The 22062-nt window shown below is 35.9% G+C and overlaps 1 protein-coding gene across 3 annotated transcripts in view; it reads right to left on the minus strand.

Annotated features, from left to right (window-relative positions):
- The window catches only part of MYO16 (myosin XVI), a 403249-nt gene that overhangs the window by 78805 nt on the left and 302382 nt on the right, over positions 1-22062 (minus strand). For all 3 annotated transcript variants that reach the window (XM_074859294.1, XM_074859293.1, XM_074859292.1), the window contains exons 24-27: positions 18496-18571; positions 15618-15793; positions 11065-11145; positions 10602-10807 (exon numbers count right to left, since the gene is read on the minus strand). In XM_074859294.1, coding sequence (XP_074715395.1) covers positions 10602-10807; positions 11065-11145; positions 15618-15793; positions 18496-18571 — 539 coding nt within the window. The remainder of the gene's footprint in view (positions 1-10601; positions 10808-11064; positions 11146-15617; positions 15794-18495; positions 18572-22062) is intronic.

Raw genomic sequence — 22062 nt, forward strand, 5'->3', positions numbered from 1 at the left:
GTGCCATTAGCATAAACTAATGTGTTGCATACTTACTTCTTTAAAATGTTTATTTTAAAGATAGGCTGTTTGTATTAATTTAAGAGGTCTATTATTCTAACAGGCATTTCCCTAAAAGGGTTTCAATGTATAAGGATTAGTGAAGATATTAGCAGTTCATAATATTTTCTTTTAAAAGGTTTATTTCTATGACATGCATTTAACAGAACTTCTTACTACCATATATAAATCTACGTCCATTATCTTTGTCATTATGTGATGTCAGCAAATTATGAAGTACGCAATAATTATTTTTGTTGAAACATCAAGGTTCTGAAATAATTTAATGTTATAGGCACACAGAATTCAGTCAGCTTGTGAGATATGGGTCAAGAACTTTCAATATTCTTATTTGTACACAAATATAATTTTATCTCTTTTTACAATCCAGGCTTTTAGATGGAATCCAATACTGTGACAGGTATTTTAGTACTCTGTGGGAACATTTTTCCATGTTTAGAAACAGCACAAGCTTTTAAATTCACAGATATAAACTATGCATAGATATTTTGAGGACATCATACAGTAACAGGGTTATTTAGTGATTTAATAAATGTTTAGTTAACCCTGAGGGACAAGAAATGTCAAATGCTAGTAGAAACCGAATATCAGTCCAGAGGTACCAAGGGTGGCACTTAACTCTGGAAATTAAATAAACATTTTAAAGTTTCACAGATCCTTCCTAAAAAATAAAATAAAAGAAAAGAAAAAAGAAACCCACTGGAACTGCAGAAACAGTTCAGCCAGAATTATGTTTGTGTGTGTGTAACAGATTTATCATTTCCTAAGAAAATGAACATAGCCAGGAAAAAAAAAAAAAACAGGCAAAAGAAAATAGGGCAGAAAAATGCCTTGCATACCCCTAGTAGTAGAGGGAGAACAATAACCTGGGATTCTCTTTGAAACAGCCTAAAAGCCAGGACATTCTCTATTGCACAAAATAATAAACTCCCTGTGAGAAGCTCTACTAACTAAATTTTATACACTTTATACTAAATGTAATATAAATAATCCGGGAAGATTATTCAGATTGCACACCAAGTATTTGGAAGTTAGGAACTACCAGACTTAAAACTGACCATGTCACCTTTATTTCCCTGTAGCGCTCTATTTTATTACCTAATTGTATCTCCCTGCTCAAGGGACCCCTTTTCATGTTGATCCTGCGGAACTCTAAGTACATGACAGAGATGAATAATTCAACTGGCTTCATTGGAATGACACAATAGTTTACACCCATTTATAATCACTTTAGCAAATGAGGATTGCATTATAAAACTCAGAACATGCCCAGCAAACAATACTGATGGTGTTTGTCTTCCCAAGTAACCATTACATGTGAAGGAGTCCTGCATTCCTGGAGATGGCTAAACACCCTCCTGCTGTTGTGAAATGAAGAATGAATTCTTTATTTTTCATTGCTTGCATGCACAGCTTTTGCTTTCCCTATTAAACTGTCTTTATCTCAACCCATGAATTTTATAACTTTTGCCCTTCCAATTCTTTCCCCCATCCCAATGGGCAGGAAATGAGTGAGCGGTTGTGTGGGACTGAGCTGCCCACTGGGGTTAACCCATGACACTTCTTTCTAGAATGTGATGATTACCAAAACTGTCAAAGACATAGTAATTTTGAAAATCAGGGGTTTAAAGTTTGTGGATGACCTTCATTCTTCACAGGAAATAAGTCATTACCATGTTTCTGAATTTGGGTTTAAGGTGCCCTCAAAACTGATGACTTCAAAATATTTCATTTACTCACCTTTTCTTGCATTCTAAAAGAAAGACAAACAAAAATTATTATCCTCAATCAGAAATATCACTTGCAGCTCTAGGTCTGAAGCAACAAGCTACATAACGGTGAGATTGCCATTTGGTATAAATTGATATCATTACATCTACTTTAATGGAATATTGCTTTTTAACACCAGTCAGATTATGTCTTGCTCTCCTTGCAAGGATTTAAGATACGGCACATATCAATTCAGTGTTCTATGAGAAGACTGATGATATTATTGTATAGCAGACAATAAAGCTAAAAGGGCCAGTGTGATGACCTGTCACTTTGCAGTCTACTCAGTACATCATTCTCACTAATACTCTGCATAACTTGCTCATGAAACTCTGAAATATTTTGCTGCACTTTTTAAATTTACAAATGATATATTATAAAGTATCATCACTTCCCCACTTTGAAGAGGAAAAAAATTAGAGAGGAAAGACAGAAAAAAAAAAAAAAAGACCAAAAAGCTTCTGGACAAAGGGAGTTCAGATATGCAATGATGAGTCCCACACAAGATTCACAAACATAAACAACACATCTGTGCAATACAGCATCAGCTAATAGTACAAATTTGATCAAAAGATTACGATACTTATTAATAATTACTTCATGTCAGTTGCAGGAGGATAGACATGATATTAGCATGAACATAAACTTTCCTGAGAAAAAAGGAATCTCTTCAGAATGATCTCCAAGCAAAGTCAATTGTCTGGATGAGTTAGTAACAATTAAGTGCTCTGAAGCCATTTTTGATCTAAAGTCCACTATTAGAACATTTCTGTACGAATGAACGCTGCCCTGAGTAGAACTGCAGATTTCAGGATCTGCAGTTACGTGTAACCTCTAAGAAGAATTTCATCTAAGAAGAACTTCATACTGAAATCAGAGGAAAACCTGTAATTAGAGCAGGCTTTGAACATACTTGTTTCACTGTCACTGCTATGATTACCATAAGAATACATTATCATTGTGTTCCATATCTTCCTTCCTAATATTTCCTATTAAAATGGATGTTTTGCCATCTTTTAAAGTTATTTTACAACAAAAATTCATCAGAATGTTAACTCTTTTTAACATTCTATTTTCAAAACACCAAAATCTTAGAGATTCTTTATTTTTAAGTGAGAGAAGAGAATAAGGTTAGCCAATAAAAAGGAGGGAGAAGAAGGAGAATAGGAGGTGAAGAAGGGGAGGAGGAAGAGGAAAAAAGAAAAAAAAAAAAGAACAAGAAAAAGAAGAAGGAATAGGAAAAGAAAAAAAAAGGACAAAAGCAAAAGCAAAAAAAGAAAATAAGGTAGTCTGATACTGTACCTCCAAACTTGCACTTGACACTGTTTTAACAGCACAAACTGATTATAATCTAAGCTGCATGTCTGCATATGCACAGGTAAATCTAAAGATTAGATTGATGCAACTTAAGCTATTTTTAAAGAGAATTGCTAATAATAAATCATAATATTCTAGTGATTTATCTCTTCTTGCAACAACACTGTAAGAGATATCTCTACATACAGCCTTTATGTTTTCCTTCACAGTATGAAATTTTCTCTGCTGTTCCTTCAGCAGCAGCAGAAGGCAGGATGGGAACTTCAAGATGGAAAACACGAGTGGGTTGAAAGACAGTCTAGAAACATGAGAGATAGTAATGAAGTTCCAAGAAACACTCAAAAAGTGCAGAAATAAAGACAAGGAATAACACACTAGCAGACAATTACTTGGGCTTTCTGAACAACATGGTTTTACTCATAGAAATCCTGCAATTCTCATCACCTAAGTGAAAAGCTCAATTTGCTTATCAATTCACTTAATCCACAGAGGTTATCCAACAGCCCTGAAGGTTTGTCTCAAACTGGAAGGGAAGGCTAGCACAGATGTCTCATTTCAGAACCTGTGCAACTGGGCCTTGCAGTCTCCATTGCTAAACAGTGTCCCAGAAAAAAGAAATATGTGTGATGTGAACCTCAATATCTAAGGCAGTAGATCATAAATTCTTCTTTGACCAAGGAAACTAAAACACAGGCAGAACAATGCACTGGGTACAGTTCAGCAATGTGGTGAACTACATTAAAGAAGAAAGAGAGAGGAAAAATTAATTTTTAATCCAATTTACAAAACACTAACTGTACAGGAGTGTTGGTAGAGGAGGATGGTACCAATAAAATTGTTCAGAATGAGTGAAACAGAGCATCTTACTGCCTGATTTTTACCTGAACATTCCTGAACAGCTGTATTCTTGTACTTCACTGAGCAAGAAATATAAACTCACCTCATTACTCTAGATGGGTCTTTGATCACTATCATTATTTTTAAAAATTTATATTCTAAATGGCTTTTACATGTCTTCCTTGAGCACCAAGTGAGGTGAATGACACAAAAGTCAGCCAGGATCCATTTTATTAATTGATGCAAAGAGATTAGGTTCTAGATATTAAGCTTGTACAACCAGGCTCTCTCTGTGCACCAGAGAGTTCCTGAGCCCTATTGTTCTACACTGGTAATAGAGCACACACTGATACACACTTTTTTGCCATTGCACCAAATACCAAAAACATAACAAATTACTACATTCCTACTAAAGTGCTTTTTGTATATCTTGGGTGGAATTATCCTCATTTTCAATAAGGTATCAAAATGATAAATACTGGAAAGAAAGAGCCACCTGCAAACAGTTCCTAATTCCATTGTTATTTTAATGTTTTCTTTCTTCCAAGAAAAGGATATTTCAGGATACTTTACCTATGTGAAAAATTTGGGCTGCAAATTGGAAATTTTGAACACTTCACAACACTGTGACACTGCCTTGACTTAAAAGCAAAGCTAGAATTTCAAAATCTAGCCCACTGAGAACGATTCTGAAGGTATTAATACAAAATAGATGGGTAAACTTTTCCAGGAGTCTAAAATGCATATTGCTCAAGGCTTTCAATTCTAAAGATAATGTTAAAACTGATTTCTGCCTCTATTCAAAGAGCTTTAGAAATTGAGCCAACACTGCAGGCAAATTCAGTGGAATCACTGCAGCTGGAGTTGGCAAATCCGCTGAAATCACATATATCATCTCATAATTACCTCGGTGCTGCCTGTTTTTACAGCATTTAATAGCATCTGACCTTATTAATTCCCATTTTTATTATATATTCATTGACAGTAACTGTCACAGCTTCCACTTAAGAACCAGAATTTCCACAAAATTTCTCTTCTGATCAACAAACTTTGGTGATTGAGGGGTTCACCTAGCAGCTGTCAAGTTTTACTTTGATAATACAGAAGCAGAACCAGTAAATCCGAAAAGGACAGCAACAGAAATAATGATTAAGCTTTGTAGCCCAGGAAGAAGTGCTCTTGCAAAATATGACCTTTCCTTAGCTACTGTCTTTCTTTAGCCATCGTAAGAGTTCAAATGTGACTCACAAATATATGGTAGAGACCAGTCATATTAATACCGAATTAGATATTAATAGAAATTTATTCAAATTAATGCAATGAAGAAATCAATGGTACTGCCTGTATTAATGATAGAATATCTAGGTTTTCCAATATTCTATCCCTTTACCACAAAGGCCCCTAATTCAAACATTCTGTCTTTTTATTAGCCAGCAGAACAAAAATAAAAGGTTTTAAATTTTTTCATTAATTGATTTTTTTAACTCTGACCACATTGCCTATATGATAAGAGAGACCCTAAGAGTAAATGCATAAAAACTGCAGGCATGGTGGAGGAGGGTAGCAATTCATTATCTTTTGGGAATTCAATTGGGATCTGGGCCACAAATTCTCTTTGAATTTGCACAGTGCTTTCAGATCTACCATTAATATCCTTTACTTCTCAAGCCAGGTAAGCCCAGGAGAACTGCATAGTACATTCAGCTTGAGAAAAATGAGATTTCCTTGCATCACTACTATAAAACACTTTGCAGCTGAGCTAAGCCAAGCTGTGAACCACACAGCTGCATTCACTGAAACTCAGTCCATCGGAAGGACTCCAAGACACAAACTGAAGGTGAAAACCTTACAGTTATGGGTAAACTTCTCACAGGCACCCAGCTGGGGATGTATTTTGCTACCTCAAAGTATTGTCATTCTTGGATTGATAGTTCATAGGGTCACACTTATCAACTATATCAAGATAGCAGGATATCTTGTGTTTTACATGTGTAGGCCTATTCTTCCCCCTTTGTGGCCACATGGTCAAATTGCTAGTTTTCATAACCCAAATGGGGAGGAAACCCTCTTCAAAAGAGAAAACCCACACCAAAATCAAGAGTTCTTAATATGTAGTATTCACAAACAAAGGCACAGCAGAGCATGACAGAATAAAGCAAAAACTACTTATATTTCCATTTCTTATAAAACATTCCAGAAAAAATTAAGGTGTAGACAAATTTCATTAATCTCTTGAGCTAAGAGATGGAAACTGTCTATTTTTCTTTCTCCCTTTGTGTTTTCCTGTTGTCAGCTGTCAAGGTCTTTCTCCCCAGAGTAATGGGGAGTAATGCCTTTGCCCCTTGGGGTAAGACATGGGGAAGCTAAACATTTTCAGTCCAGGAAGAGCACTTGGTAAGAGCATTCACTTGTTTACAGCTTCCTACAGTGACTAAAGAACAATTCCTTCATCTTTTCCTGTGTTTTGTTTCCTAAGCTTTCTTTTCCCCCTCAGTATAATATTAAACAAATACACTTATTCCCTACTAAGAAAAAAAACCCCAAACATCATCCTTACTCACTGTGATAGAGCTGTATTTCATCCCTGGGCATCTGAGTATGATGGCTCCTTCCGGATGTGAAAATACCACAGAGTGGAGGCCCTATTGGTTGGTATATATTTCTGTACTCAAAGGTAATCAGCAAGCCTTCACAGTCTTTCAGATCTTACTCCTACTCATGATCCTTCCTTAATATGAGGTTTTAACTAAGCCTCTAACTATCCATCTCTATCTAGTTTTTGTGGGTTTTTTTTTTAATCTCTATCTAGTTTTTGTGTTTGTTTTTTTTTTTTTTTTCCCTTTTCTTCTTGGTTCCAGGACAGCTCAGAATGAAGTCTGTTCACATATACATCAGCATCACTGTGGCCTGTTGTGATCGTTACTTGTCATAATTCAAATTTTATATTTTACCTGTTTGTATGATATTTGTATTAGTTTGGGATTGGGGGATCCTAAGTAAAATTTAAGTTGATGTCATTTTTTCTCTTTTGAAACTTGAAGAATAATGACCAGTACCTCGGAGAAATAGGTTTAGAGTCTTGTGCAGCATCCTGACTGTTCTGCAAGAAGCAGTTCTTGGAAAGGCATCGCACTCAGTACCTCAGTGCCTGTGCTCAAAGTCTGCCTGAATGCATACCAGTGCAATCATGGCTGCCCACCTAAGGGCCGGCAATCACAGATCATTCTGAACCACGCAAAAGAAGTAAAAGAGCCATGATGGAGGAAAAATAATTGCAGAAATAGAGAATATACTATTTTCCCAAGAATTAGAATGCTAGAAATACCAGTTTGACACTAAGGAAAAAAAAAAATGAAGGGTAAGAAAATCTATAAACTTCAGGTCTATAAGCATATATGGAAATCTGACAAAATCATTTGTCATTCCAATCAATGAATAGCAGGACAAGACCAGAGCTTGGCTGAACAAACAAATCAAATCCAGTCTACAAGAATATTGCCAAAACTAATTATCCAGTTTCCAAAACCATCCTGTCCAGTCACTGAGGCAATATAGAGATGTAGTACAAATGAGGCTCAGAAAACTTTTTGAAAAGGTAGCTCATAATCTCTGAATTCAATAAGGGAGGAGTGGCTGGAGACCTGCGAGTCAGAGAGGGACCTGGGGGTGTTGATTGACATCCAGCTGAACATGAGCCAGCAGTGTGCCCAGGTGGCCAAGAAGGCCAATGGCATCCTGGCTTGTATCAGAAATAGCGTGGCCAGCAGGGACAGGGAAGTGATCTTACCCCTGTACTCACCACTGGTGAGGCCGCACCTCGATGACTGTGTTCAGTTTTGGGCCCCTCACTACAAAAAGGACATTGAATTACTCGAGCGTGTCCAAAGAAGGGCAACGAAGCTGGTGAAGGGTCTGGAGCACATGTCGTACGAAGAGCGGCTGAGGGAACTGGAGTTGTTTAGTCTGGAGAAGAGGAGGCTGAGGGGAAACCTCATCGCCCTCTACAACTACCTGAAAGGAGGTTGCAGAGAGCTGGGGATGAGTCTCTTTAACCAAGTAATGAGCGATAGGACAAGAGGTAATGGCCTCAAGTTGCACCAGGGAAGGTTTAGACTAGATATTAGGAAGCATTTCTTTACAGAACGGGTTGTTAGGCATTGGAATGGGCTGCCCAGGGCAGTGGTGGAGTCCCCATCCCTGGAGTTGTTTAAGAGTAGAATTGACATAGCGCTGAGGGACATTGTGTAGTTGGGAACTGTCAATGTTAGGCTCATGGTTGGACTAGATGATCTTCAAGGTCTTTTCCAACCTAGATGATCCTGTGATTCTGTGAATAATTCTTTGCTCTTTCTTACCTGTAGTCTATTGGCTAAAAAAATGTAACATCAAGAATTGACAGTACTTTTGAACTACAATTTAATACTATAATTTCTGATTAAAAATTTCATCATTTTTGGCCAATAAAAGAACAAATTGCCACATGCTTGCACTATTTGAAACAAAAAGAATTATCCAAGTACATTGTATGTGAATATGAAGGTTAACTGCTCATGGTGAGTAAAGTGAAGAATTCGCATGTTCTGCTGTTCAAACTAAGATAAGCTTTGACCTGCATGATGGGAATGGCTACTGTAAAAAGCCTTACAATGCTGATGATTTCTTTCAGTACCGCTGGGCCAAGAGCCCACAGTACACAAACCTAAAATCAGTAGTGTCAAGAGATGTATGCAGAGCGATTATTGCTAACTTCTAAATAGGTCTGACATATATTCACAGGGAATATTATAAAATGGACTTCATTTTCAGTGACACCATGCTAGCCCCACCACTGTTGAATTAATCTTATGTATAATAATGAAATTATTAGGACGTGGTGCAAATAGGTAAAAAGAGAGGGGCTCAGCTGTAAAGAACCTATAAAGATAATTTATTGTGGAGAAAAAGGGATAAAGATGGACAGTAACAAAACTAGAATACTTTAAAATTATAGCATAAATGTTGCTGGCATCATACTGCTGGGTAGCATAAATGTTGCTGCCATCATATTGTTGGGTTTTGTTGCTAATCTTCTTTTACTATCATTACAGCAAATAAGTATTTATTGTGAGACACCAGATGTCCTCTAAGACTTTTAGATAAAAATTTGTCTTTGGGACATACTTGAAGGTGTGGAGGAAAAAGATTGCAATTACATTTGAATCTTCAAACATTCTTGTATTGATATTTTAAAATAAAGTTTCTCCAAAAAAGACATCATGCTGGACTCATGCCTGTACTGTTAGATGAACACACATGATACCATTCTCTGGCACTGAAGACAACTGAATAAAATTACCTTTGTACACATGGTTATTCTCCTTTATCCTCCAAAAGAAAGCAGCTACCTCCACACTGCCCACCAGGAATGGTCCCAGGTCTGTGCCAACCCCAACCTGTCTCTGGGAATTGCAGTGAGAAAAGCTAGGTGGCAAGGACCAAATCCCTGCCAGGAACCATTGTAAGGATTTAACAGTAGAAAAGATTGTGGTTTTGTGCTCATGTAATAGTCCCTTGAAGTATTCAATTCAGTAATATGGAAACAGCTATGCAGTGATTGCTCCTACCACTTCTGAATATGAAAGCAGTCTGCTTTTTCAAATCGCATTATCTGCATCTTCTCAACCAGCCTGCACTTCCAGATTCACGCTGCAGGATGAATGTTGTTACAGGACAGAGATGGCTCACTTTTGAAACACATGGGATTATAAACTCCTATACCCCTGCACTTTTTGAATATTTACAGAATTGCCAGAGGGTATATGATCCTGTCCAAGCAGTAATTTAACATCCACAACTTTTTCCAAGAAGGCAACTGAAAGTTTATATGGGTGTAAGCAGCTGATACTCCCATGTTTTTTTTCAGAAGTAAATAGGCCAGATCATGACTGATTGATAGATCAGTCAAGGAGTAGAACATGTAGAGAGGAGGAACATGTGTTGAGTGCATGAGGCTGCTAACTGAACATCTCTTGGACAAGATGGTACTCCTTCTCTGATGAAGCATTTGAGAATGTAAGCGAGCCAAAACCCCAAAACTGAATTAGGGATGGGGGAAAAGAGCTTGCCTTCAGGCAGAAGCAGTGATATATATCTTTTTGTCTTTTCACATAAATTCAAAATTTCACTAGTTTCTAACAATAAAAAAAAAAAAAAAAGGAAAAAAAATCCTAGCATATGAAATACAAATACCAAACCCATGACACCTACATTGATAAACTTGAAAAATTAAAGTATTTTGCCTTCTGCTTTGTAATTACCTGGAGACAACATGTAATATTTCTTATTTTATAAATATTATAAATAGCATAAATTATAAAAATATAATTATTTTATGAAGTTATAATTTTTAAATTGAATACATTTCACTGATGATCTTTATAAATAGATTTCCACAAAGTTCATGATTCCTTCAATTAAAAAATAACAAGTCTATACCCCTTGCTGGCAGACATGATTTTTTTCTGAAGAAAGTCTCAAAGACTCGTCAGCAAAACAACACTGCAAGCACTACCAGAACATGACAGAAGGCTTTCTACCGTAGGTAAGAAAAAGTTTTTATGAAACTGAAAAGAATTTACCTTGACAAGAAGTCTGTGAAAGAGAGACGTATTGGATATCCATGTCGTATGATTTTGACCATGTCTAGGACACCGATATAATGCAGTTGAGCAGACACATAAAAATTGTCAAACGTATCTGGTAACTTGGAGTTATTAGGCTTTATACAATGGACAGAATGTGGCGTGCAGTTCTGCAGTTTCCCAATAATATCTGTGAGTGATTTCTGTCGGAAAAAAAAAAAAAACAGTTATCCATCATTATTGTGCAGCAAAGGCAATTGCTCAACACATTTGCTTTTCCTAACTTTTTAACATCATTTTCTCAAAAGGCTTGACCTGGCCACATAAGTGACTTTCTCAAGCATAGAAATTTTCTTTCTTCCATTGCAATCTGTAGAGATTAATCTTGCCTTTAAAATGTGGTGTTGTTTTGTTTTTTTTTTTTTTAATATAAATTTCTGTCTGGAGGATGTTCACTAACCCTGAGCTGTATTGCCACAGTGGTTGGGCCCCCTCGTTCCAGTCTCTGAAGAAATGAAGATGTTCCTTTCTTTTTCAACAGCTGTGGGGGAGAAAAGCATACACACAATACCTTTATCTCAAGATAGGCAGTAAACCTTCATTTTAGTTGTTCCATAATTTACACAATTTACTAACGAAGGCAAACAATTATACAAATAGTGTGTCATAGACAATGATTTGAGTTTCAGAAAGACTTGGGAAAGTGGATAAATATCCTCAAGTATCTGCAGAGCCATGACTGGCAAGAAAGTTTTGATTTCAAAGGCAGATGTATAGCATTGGAAAGATAAAATACCTTTTCCAAATAACTGGGCAAAACAATACGATCTGGAACTCTACTGCAGAAACAGGACTTGTGCATTTAGTGTTCCATACAGTCTGCCTATAAGTAGCATAATTCTGTAACTCTCTGAAAAGGTTCCTTATGTCTTTGGCAGATGCTTAAGTGAGTAAATGTAAGGATAGATCATTTAAAAAAATCTTGAAGGCAAACCAATAATACTAATAATAAAAAAACCCCTTCTCTTTTCTTCCTGCACACATGAATGCAGTTAACCTTTTTTTATTTTCTTTTTTAGCCCGTTTTCACCAATTATAGACTTAAGTTATCAATAACTTCATATCTCATCAGAACCAATGTTACATCAGAGTACAGGAAAGGGGAACAAATTTATTTTTTACTGTTTCACTTCCTATCTTTGAGACTAAAATGGCAATAATCATCCTAAAAGTGGGCCCAGAAATTTGGGGTTTTTGCTAAACTTTCTACAGGAAGGCTGGCAAAATGATTGCATTCCAGGATTTGGCCAAACTCTTAGATTCAAACCTTTGTATCAATGACAACCTTTTGACCTCTGAATTTTTCAGTGTTTTTCTCCAGTCCACTTACTCCATAAAACTCCCTTTCTATCAAGTCAGCATGTTCTGGCCTACTCCTGTCTCTTTCCAGTTGCATCAAAAGTGTACATTTCCTCAGCTTGGCCCACTCAAGCCAAACTCCATTAAAAATATTGCAGCGCAAGCAGTTCTCTACTCACTATGCTAAACTTTGGAGCTCTTTCTTATTTCAAATCTCACTTACGAGGATGCAATAAGATTTTAAAGGCAAATTCATTCCCAGCTTCAAAAGAGAAAACTAGAAGAGATCTGCTTGCTCCAGGTCTTATAAAAATAACAACTAGCATGCCAGTGACACTTCTCAGTTAAAGTTTACAAAATGATTGAGGAATATCACTAAAATAGAGTTTTCTCCACTTGATAGATAATGCACTCACCCCTTTCTCCCAACAGATTAAGTCACTAGTTCAAGACCAACAATGCTTTGGATGCTAAACTTCCTGCCTGCTGTCCTGTGTTGCATACTCCTTCCCATGGGAAAGAAGTGTTTTGTTCAGAATGAGGGAGAGAAAAGAAAGGAAACAAGGCAAACACTAAAAATTAATTTAATTCAAAGTCTCCAAATTTGGACATCTTCAGATATGGGCAAAGGAGCAAGACTATATCACCAAAACTGTACTTCTCTATTACCCTCTAATATACAGCTTTACGTTGGAAAATCTTGTACTTCTAACCTACAGAAAAAAAATCAACTATACATGTAACTTTCTAATCTCTGTTAAGAAGCTAAAAGCCCCTCCTAAAAAATCTCTCTTTACCAGCACAGTATTTTAAAGCTTTAACCAGAAGACATAGTGAAAGCTTTGCAGTAGATGAGTTCCTCAAATAACAGACAATGAAGCAAAGTGTTGATAAAGAGAAACAACTTAAAGTCAATGGAAAGAAAAGCTTTCTGTTAGTGATGTGCCTTCATGTGACTAGACTTCTGCTGTGTGAACTCTGAAACACACTGATTATTCTGAAGGATGTGAGTAGAAGGCAAGAGGATCAAAGTATGCACTAGGAAAAGATTACAGAAAAACAAGGGAGCAAGAGCTGATGTGAGAAAAAGAGTTGCAAGAGTATCAATGAAGATATATTCTATTTTATTTGGAAAGAGAACACAGTCTTCATAAGCCACAGAGACTTGAGCTGACATCCCCAAATTCCTATGACTCCTTATGTGATCCAAAATTCTGGCCAGCTATTAGGTCTGTTCATCTCTATCTTAGGATGGATGCACTGTTCTCTTGGACCCTACTACAAGTACAGTGGTGAATTCAAAGAGGTAGACCATCCTTACCTGTGACAGCATGTTCTAAATCAAGGAAAGAGTCATTTATGGAAAGGTAAACAGGTAGATACATGGCCATACATAGAGAAATCTATAATTATATAACCTAGCTAGGACTGAAGATGACAAGCTAAAAGGGAATGGTAATCACAACAAACTCCTATCTGACCTCTGAAAGCATCTACTTCTCTTCCCTGAATATGGTGGAGTCCAGACAACTACCCATGCACAGCAACATGAATACTTTTCATTTTGTGTTTCTCACTGCCTACAGTATGATGTATGTTACAACTCAAATTTCAGATATAAAAGGAAAGCCCGTCTCTGGTCAATAATTCTTGCCTTAATGTTCCTCTTTCTTCCCCTCCCTTCTTTTTTTTTTTTTTTTTTTTTTTTTCTTTTCTCTTTATTGCCTTTACCCTCAGGATAAACTCTAATAAAAATGCAATGGTTATGATTTTCTAACATGTAGTCATTTTAATTCTAAGCTCATTAGAAAATGCCCCTTACACTGCATTTTCAATTACAATAACAACAAAACAAAAACCCAACATTATTCCAGTCTACCACAGTGGATTTTCAAGTCAATACTGGAAAAGGGAAGAAATTATCTGGGACAGCACAGTTATAGACATGGGCTTGATCCACAAAAGAATTTAAGCACTTACCTACTTCCAGCTCCTGCATCAGGTGCCTATTCCAAAATAGCAAGTGTTTCTTTTTTGCCACTGGAACAGTTTAGATAACTAAAATTCTGCTTCCGTCCTGCAGAGCAGCACACTACCATGCTCAAATGAGGCCAACTTAGTAACTACAAACTAAGTGGTGTTCTGCCTCACCTGCACAGCTCTTCTCAAAGCCTACCTTTGAGAAGCCAGGCCATCCTTGGCTCTGTGAGCAGATGAAGGATGAAGTTCTTCCCACCTTCCATCTAATACCTAAAAGCTTAGGGCATTCTCACTGAATCTGAAATTTCTGACCTAATTTATCACACTTCCCAAAGGAATTTGTATATGTCTTCTATCTTTCAAGAGAGTAACTCCAGGTTACAAGCTATTCTGACTGGTCAAAACCCTCATCGTTTCAGAGATCCCAGCTGTGTGGTGTCCCCCTGTCTTGATTGGGCTTCTAACTTAGACGTGCTTTTCATACTTCCTTCCATGTATGGGACTAGGATCTTTTTCACAGCCTTAGGAAGCTTCCTCTAGGAAGCTGTTACTGTAGTGGAAAGGCACCTAAAGGCACCTTGTGATGCCTCAGCTGTTTGCTAAATATAGCTTTAAACCAACACCACTTCAACTTAAGTTTTTCCACTGAGATTACTGACAAGAACAGTAGACAGGAATTATGCTACTATCAGCAGGGGGGCTATGAGGAAAGTCCCATTGCTATTCTATGGATGTACTTGCATAAAGCCTTTCACAATGACACATGAGAGCAGGCTCCTTAATCCCATGACAGAATCAATTTTATGCAGCTGTAAACCAAAAATAGAGTTGTAAGTTTCAAGAAGCCTTGTGGAGGCAGCTGATGTATTGTGAGAACTGCTTGCTTCTTTTCTAGAAGAAGGAGGAATTCCAAAGCTCTGTCAAGAATGGACTCAAGAAATCATGTTATTTCTTCTCAAAAAACAGATGTCCCATGTGATGTGAACAATTAATTTTCTGATAGCCTCCCAAGTTTCTCCCCCCTTTTGTGTTTTTGGTTTTTTTACTCTTTTGGCTGTCTTTGCTAGCAGAAGAAGAGACAAGTTCAGAAATGGGGAGAGTTTGATTTGATTCCAAATTGACTGGGAAAATTGACATACAAGTGACCATTTAAAATAACAATGTTTGCCAAAACGTACAGGGTTAATCTTAATACAAAACCACACAAACTATCTTGTTCAAACCAGAAATCTTCTCAGGTTAACACAATAAAGACATTGAGGTCTTATTTTTGTACTTCCTATGTCTTAATTTACTTAACTATTCATCATAAAGTCAGCCAAGGAGACAAAGAAGTGTTCCTATACAGGCAAAAATCAGTAATATTGCATCCACTGGTAAGCCCTGGAACCACAAAATCATGGAATGATTCAGGCTTGAAGGGCCCTCATCATTGTGCCCAACCTTCGCTCAGAGAGTCCAAGAAAGAGGTTCCTGAACCAGCACTATTAGTGTTAGTAAATTATAACCTGTTATGTCTCACTGTTGCTTTAGTGTTGATATTAAGTACTAAATTATTTTAATAGTTTAATGACTACAGAGAATGAAGCAGAGAACAAGGAGCTTTCAGAAATTACAAAATAACTAAGAAAAATCTTCAAGGAGCAAAGAGCAGAAAGAGTCCTAAGTTCTTACCTTGCTGAGCTCGATATATTTCTTTGATTCTCCACTTGCACAGGATACTGATGTTTTTTTACTCAGCAAAGCTGCTTTACACCCTTTGATTTTAAGGGAATGATATGGAGGAACAAGTGATCCAGTTTGTGTCAGCTTGGACTGGAACAATTGATTGATGACTACATTTTCACTGGCTAGAAAAAAAAGAAGAAATTAATGCATGAAGATAAAATACAAGTTTGAAAATTACATATATTATATTTGGAATTAAAAAGACATACAGTAGGAGATAGAATTAAATAAGTAAACTTAAGTGGAAAAAACAATAAACTATTATGTTAGTTATCAAGCAGCATTCAATATCTAGGGATAGTAACATTATTTTAAAACATTCAGTTGCTGTGCTGAACAAAACAGGGCAGAAAACAAACCTTTCAGGCTGCGATCTATCTAAACTTAATTGTGATAAATGTAAAATTAAACTAAACTTAAATGTGATAATCACCTCTGAATTTTGTTCCATTACAGATTCCCAATTTATCCATCTATTAAAGCAATGAGAGATGCATTCTGCACATTTACCTAACATAATAGTATTTAGAAATGATCAAGGCACTTGACAGAAGTAAATTATAGACAGTCACTGCACCAGAGAAAAAGAATGATATAAAACACAATATGGGAAGGGATGGGAAAAAAAAAAAAAAAAAAAGGCAAGCTGAAGGACAGAACTGTAGCAAGCTGGGTTCACATTTCTATTCATCTACAAACATTTACAGAAAAAAGACAATGCCATACATATGTTTGATGCAGTGGTGATAATTAGTACAAAAAATACACTTCCAAGAGGTGTTTTTAAAAATAAAAATTTGAGTTTTAAGACAGATAGGATACTTCATACTAATTTCAGTCAAATTATCCTTTATGAGGTTATGGTCATGGGCTTTTTAAGATGAACATGGTAATTACATGCTGCTTGTACCAACACATCACCAATAAGCATTAAAAACCTGTTATGTGATACATCTTTAACCATCCTAAATTTTTTATTTTTTTTAAGATCTAGCAAACTAGCATTATTATCACACCCATTATGTGAATAAAACAAAAAGCCAGAAAGGTGAATGGGATAAGCATCATAAAAAATGTCATTAAGTTTAGCATAGCAGGTAGAAATCCTCAGTTTGCTCTTTATTAGCTGTCTAAAGGTATATTACTAGATGCTTAAATGCAATAGATTTGTTTCCCCTTTTCTGTGGAGATTGCTATTCCTTACTTAACAGGAATAATAAAATTATGAGGAAGATAGTAAAGCAGATACTTGAAACAATTTCAGCACAATCAGCAGACATAGTAAACCTCCATATTTTTAAAATATGGATAAACACAGTAGAGTAGCATTAGGAAAGGCATTAAAATTATGTACTTCAAATTGAAACAGATAAAGCCTATGTCAATAGTCTCTCCTGATGTATTTGTTGGACAGGTATGTTACACATTCTTACACATATATGCAAATTACTTTATTGTTGTTAGCATATTTAAAAGTTTTGATTAAGGAAACTAAATTCAATGAAAATCAAAGGAAGCATGCACTTAAGGCATGCATCTACATAATTTACGAAACTGACCCTGAAGGAAATGTGTCACTGACAATCAAGAGGTTTTAAGGCTAAGTCACTTAAAAAAGAAGGAACGTAGCTCTTAAATGACTTGCATGCTTGTAAATGTTCTGCCTTCAGAATGTTTCCATTAATTATAATTGTTGTTATTATGACTTCTTAATTATATATACACTCAATTTCAGCATATCAGCATTTCAGCATATTTATATCCAATCTAATCCTCCATTCTTCCCTTTTAACAGTAGCAATGTAAATGCAAAAGGAGACTATGTGAGAGAATGGAAGAATGCTCTCTCATGTAGAGCATACTGGAAGTTGCCATACCTTCTTACACTGTTTGGCAGATTATCATGTAAATTCCAAGTAGTGAGAACTGGAATGTCTCTAAAACTATAATCAATAGGATTATATTAAAGATCAATTCTTCCATTTCTTTCTTCATCCTTAATGTACACTGTTTGCTTTCAAAATGCATCAATTATTTTACTAGGGAGTTCAGCTAATTTTACAGTAAAATTGCTAAAAACCAATACATTGTTACAGTGGGGCTGATCTGGAAGACAAATATTACCTCCAAAAGACCTCTTTTTCTATGGAAAGAAATATAAGTATATAATATACTAAGTGAAAGACTCTGCAGTGGTTGGAGAAAAGACAAATAATATCTCAGGACAAACTGACATTTCCCTGAGGAAAATGTTTTGTTTTTCTTCGCAGAAAGAGTAAATGATAGAGGTCTTTAATAACCTAATTCTGAATCATTAATTAATAAACTGAGTTACATTATTATTAGGCATAATTATACAATATGCACGTGGAAAGGTATTTAATTTTGTATTTCAATGAACATCTGTATCTATTCACTAAAAAACACAAGAATGTACACAATTTCCCGCTTTTAGAAAGGTACGCAAGCAGTGAAGTGCATCCCACTGCAGTCTATGATTTTCGGAGCCTTATTTCCTTTCCTTATTTTCTGGGGTTTATTTTTATCTTAATTCATACTCAATGATTTCTTTAAGTCATACTCATCTCACTATACCTTCTAGTTCTTTACATCATATCACATGATGAAGATGCTTTATGTTCATGAATTCTAAAAGCTTTCTAAGTTAAGAGCAAATTTCAAACAATGCGTACATACAAAAGATGGTGACATTTTTAACTGGAAATTATATATAAATGTCTCTTAAAAATAAAATGAAAATTAAAGTCAAGTCATAATATCTTGATTTCTAACAACAACAGCAACCACCAAACCATTTACTTACTTTTCATTACAAATATGAGATTTTGTGAAAGGGAATCTTTATTTTTTTCTATCGCACCAGCAATTTCATAAGTAACCTATAATAAAATATTGTGACATCATTAGTAATGACCAATGCATCTTTTAAAAATCTTACAGCAGTAGAAATGCTTTTTTCCACTCAACAAAAAAAGGCTGGCACCGGCTAGTGTCTTTTGTTCCTTTCTTAGTGCCAACAACACTAACCAGAAGAACTGGTTGTTGAACTTTGTGTGTCTCTGTAAGTATACAGAAATTTCATCAGACTGATTCTAAAACATTTCCACAATGCAAGACTTTGAATCAAAAGTGTAGTGTAGAACAGAAGACCGTGACCTAAACACCACTTTCCCTGTAGGATAAGCAAGTCGCTCCCAGATCACAGACCTCCTTGTCAACGGGAGACTGTTCACACTGACCATGACAAAACACTCATGGAGCAATCTGCGTCCCAGCTCACACTCAAGAAAAGTTCCAGCCAGTCATATATCCTTTGGAAGCAAGTTCAGTCTATAGGTTATGAACAAATCCATTGATCTTTTTAACAACTGCACATAAGGATTTTGCATCACCTTAATTGCCTGATGTCATAATTTCAAGAACAGACAGTTGGATTGTCACTCCATCTGTCATCTGACTGCAGATAAACTCTAACACATGTGGTGGGCACTCTGAGAAGTGAGAAAAATGCAAGGTTCTAGCCAGAGTTCCTGAGGGTATATCCAAAATGAAGAAATATGACCAAGTGACTGTTTTAACACTGAGCCCATCCCCAGGAGATGCTGTACAGAAAAGCAGCACTAAGACCAAAAAGCAGTCACTGAGCCGAGTTCTTTTTTTTTTTTACTTTTTATGGGGATGGAAGACAAACAACTAGTTAATTTACAGGCTTTACATATAAACAGCTTTGTCTTGCATGGTAGTAGAACCCAAAGGGAATTTTTAAGTTAAAAAGAAAGAAAATTATAGATTGTAGTACCTCCAGGATCAGGCAGATGCTTAATGGGAACTTCTTAGAATACAGTTTGTTATTTACCTTGGGACCATGTTTCCATCTAAAGTCTTTTTAAAGTTTTTTATTGCATCTATATCCTAAGCCCCTTAGACATTTGGGGAAATTTTATCCTTCTATATTTAATAAAGCTGTAAATATATAATTAAGATTAGTAATACTAAACAGTGCATTAATTTTGTTTTCCATTGGGTCATCTGACAATTATGTAATGCTATTTTACTCATGAAAGAGATTATATGACTTGGATGTGTATAATCTGTTATAGTTAGTAATTGTCAAATGATGTAATTAATATGGCATCTGACATAGAAAAGGTATAACAATAGAATTATGTTCTTTTACATGACAGATGCAATGTTATATAATTTTCTAATTGCATCTCCTAAGAACATACAACATAGTTAGCAAACTATTAGAATAATTTAAGTATACTATTAAATGCTTTTAGTGTACATAAAGTAAATGTTCTACCATACTGGTCCATAAAAGATAATTAACAGAACTTATTCGACAAATCCATAATGTCAGATCCTAATTGAGTGTCTTAGGCTTTGACTAAATTAGGAGATTTAGAATTGGTGGGAAGAGTAGGTAAGTATAGCGGTGGGAGATACTATATTATGATTAAGTGCCTAGACTGAAACAGGGAGAAGTTTCAGTACTGGTGCTGGTATAATACATCACCAACTTCTAGAACTATATTCATAATACATCTCTCATATCACATAAAATACATAAAAGTTAGCAGGATTCCCTTTTATGAAGAAATTGCTAAGTCTGTAACAGTTTTTCCATAGACTTGGTAAATTAATTCACTGCCTAAAGACATGAAAACTGACTCAATGAAATGGCACTCTAGGGTTCCATATTCATTGCCAGTCTCACAAAAGAGAAAAAGAAAGAAGTCCTCTTCTAGCTGCCAATTTTGTTAATTTAATCCTGCCCTCATCAGAGATGCCAACCTACATAACACTTTGCCTAAAGCACAAATATTTCCCTTAGTTTTCTTCCACTGGGTTTCTAAAGTAAACCTGGCCAAAACTCTGCACTGATTGGCACTCATGCACAGTGGATAGTTATTCTGAGGAGACAAAAAACAAACAAATATTATATGATTCAGACAGGAAATGTGCACTCGCTTAGATCATGGTTCCAGTATTATAAAACATACTCCTTGTTCTCACTTCTATTTATTGCAGCTATTTGCTCTATCTTGCTTTACATGATGAACTCTGGGGTAGACAGTATGTAAACCTACGTGTCTGTTTTAAACCAAAGGAAATAAGGTCTTTAGATATACCTAGACTAGTTAGAAGTATTTTTATTAAAAAAGAAAATAGTGTGGAGTTCCACACTGCCTTTTATTTCATTAAAACAGATTAAAACAAGAAAGGGATTGGATTTGCTTTCCTTCTTGATTTAAGTTCAGAAAGGAAAAGAGCTTAACCTAAGCACAGTGGTAGTGGGGCAGGCCAAATGTTCATCTAGTCCTGGACATTTAGGGAAAATATTGAAGAATACTTCTACTCTGCCTCCCCCTGGTTCCCCTCTCAGCTTCCAGGGCTCTGCCCATAAGGGAGTTCTTGACCTGCAGGCCATATCTTATCTTTGTGTTTAATATCTCTTCACTGATGTTTCCTCCTCTAGTCTCTGTTTCCAGAACTCATTAACATTTTCAGCATCTATAACCCTCTGTGGCAAGGAGTTTTATTAGTAACTAGCTATGTGAAAAAATACTTAATTTTATTTGTTTTGAACCTGTTTTCTGGTCATTTAAAGTGGCATAGCTGGTTTTAATATCATGATAACTAGCAGATACAAGTAAGAGGTAAAAAACAACACCAAGGAAACAGGAGGCTCACACACCAAATGTGCACAGACCTAGCTTTGGGAACTGCATGTTCCTCTTATCTTCTTACATACTCTTGCCTCTTTGATACATTAGTTATCCTCATGCCGCTCCACTGTACATCTCTTAACATCTGACTTTGACAAGGGACTTTATCTTCATTGGATTTCCCAATATACTTTATCAACAGGGCCACCTTTACACATAATTTTCATAAATTCCTTCAAAAACTCTGTTTTGTAAATAGTTTTCATATCTTGTGATAGGCCAAAAGCACTCAAAGTTAATGGCAGATCCAGCAGGAAACCTAAAACAAGCCAGGAAAATACCACCTGGAATGTTAAGGTTGATTTGGCTGCATTCACAATTAAAAGGGAAAATTTTACTATTTTAATAACAAAATGTAACTCAGAAACTCACAGTTTCACATTTGTTGTTAAATTTAGTTAATGAGAAAATCATCAGTTCATATAATTAAATGAGAAATTTTTGAGAACATGTCCAAGGACGATTTCAGTGCACAGAGGGTCATTTGTAGTTGTTAATTTTCTGCCAGTATTTAAATGTGAGTGATATCTTTTAAATGCTTGAATGTGCAAATTTTTTTAGGATCACTGGGCTTCTCACCCTCCCCAAACAAGTCTTGTTAAGCAATGAGTGAAATAAGTAATTTTATATAGTCTGGA

Source organism: Strix uralensis, chromosome 2 (genome assembly GCF_047716275.1).
Source record: "Strix uralensis isolate ZFMK-TIS-50842 chromosome 2, bStrUra1, whole genome shotgun sequence".
NCBI classification, from domain to species: Eukaryota; Metazoa; Chordata; class Aves; order Strigiformes; family Strigidae; genus Strix; species Strix uralensis.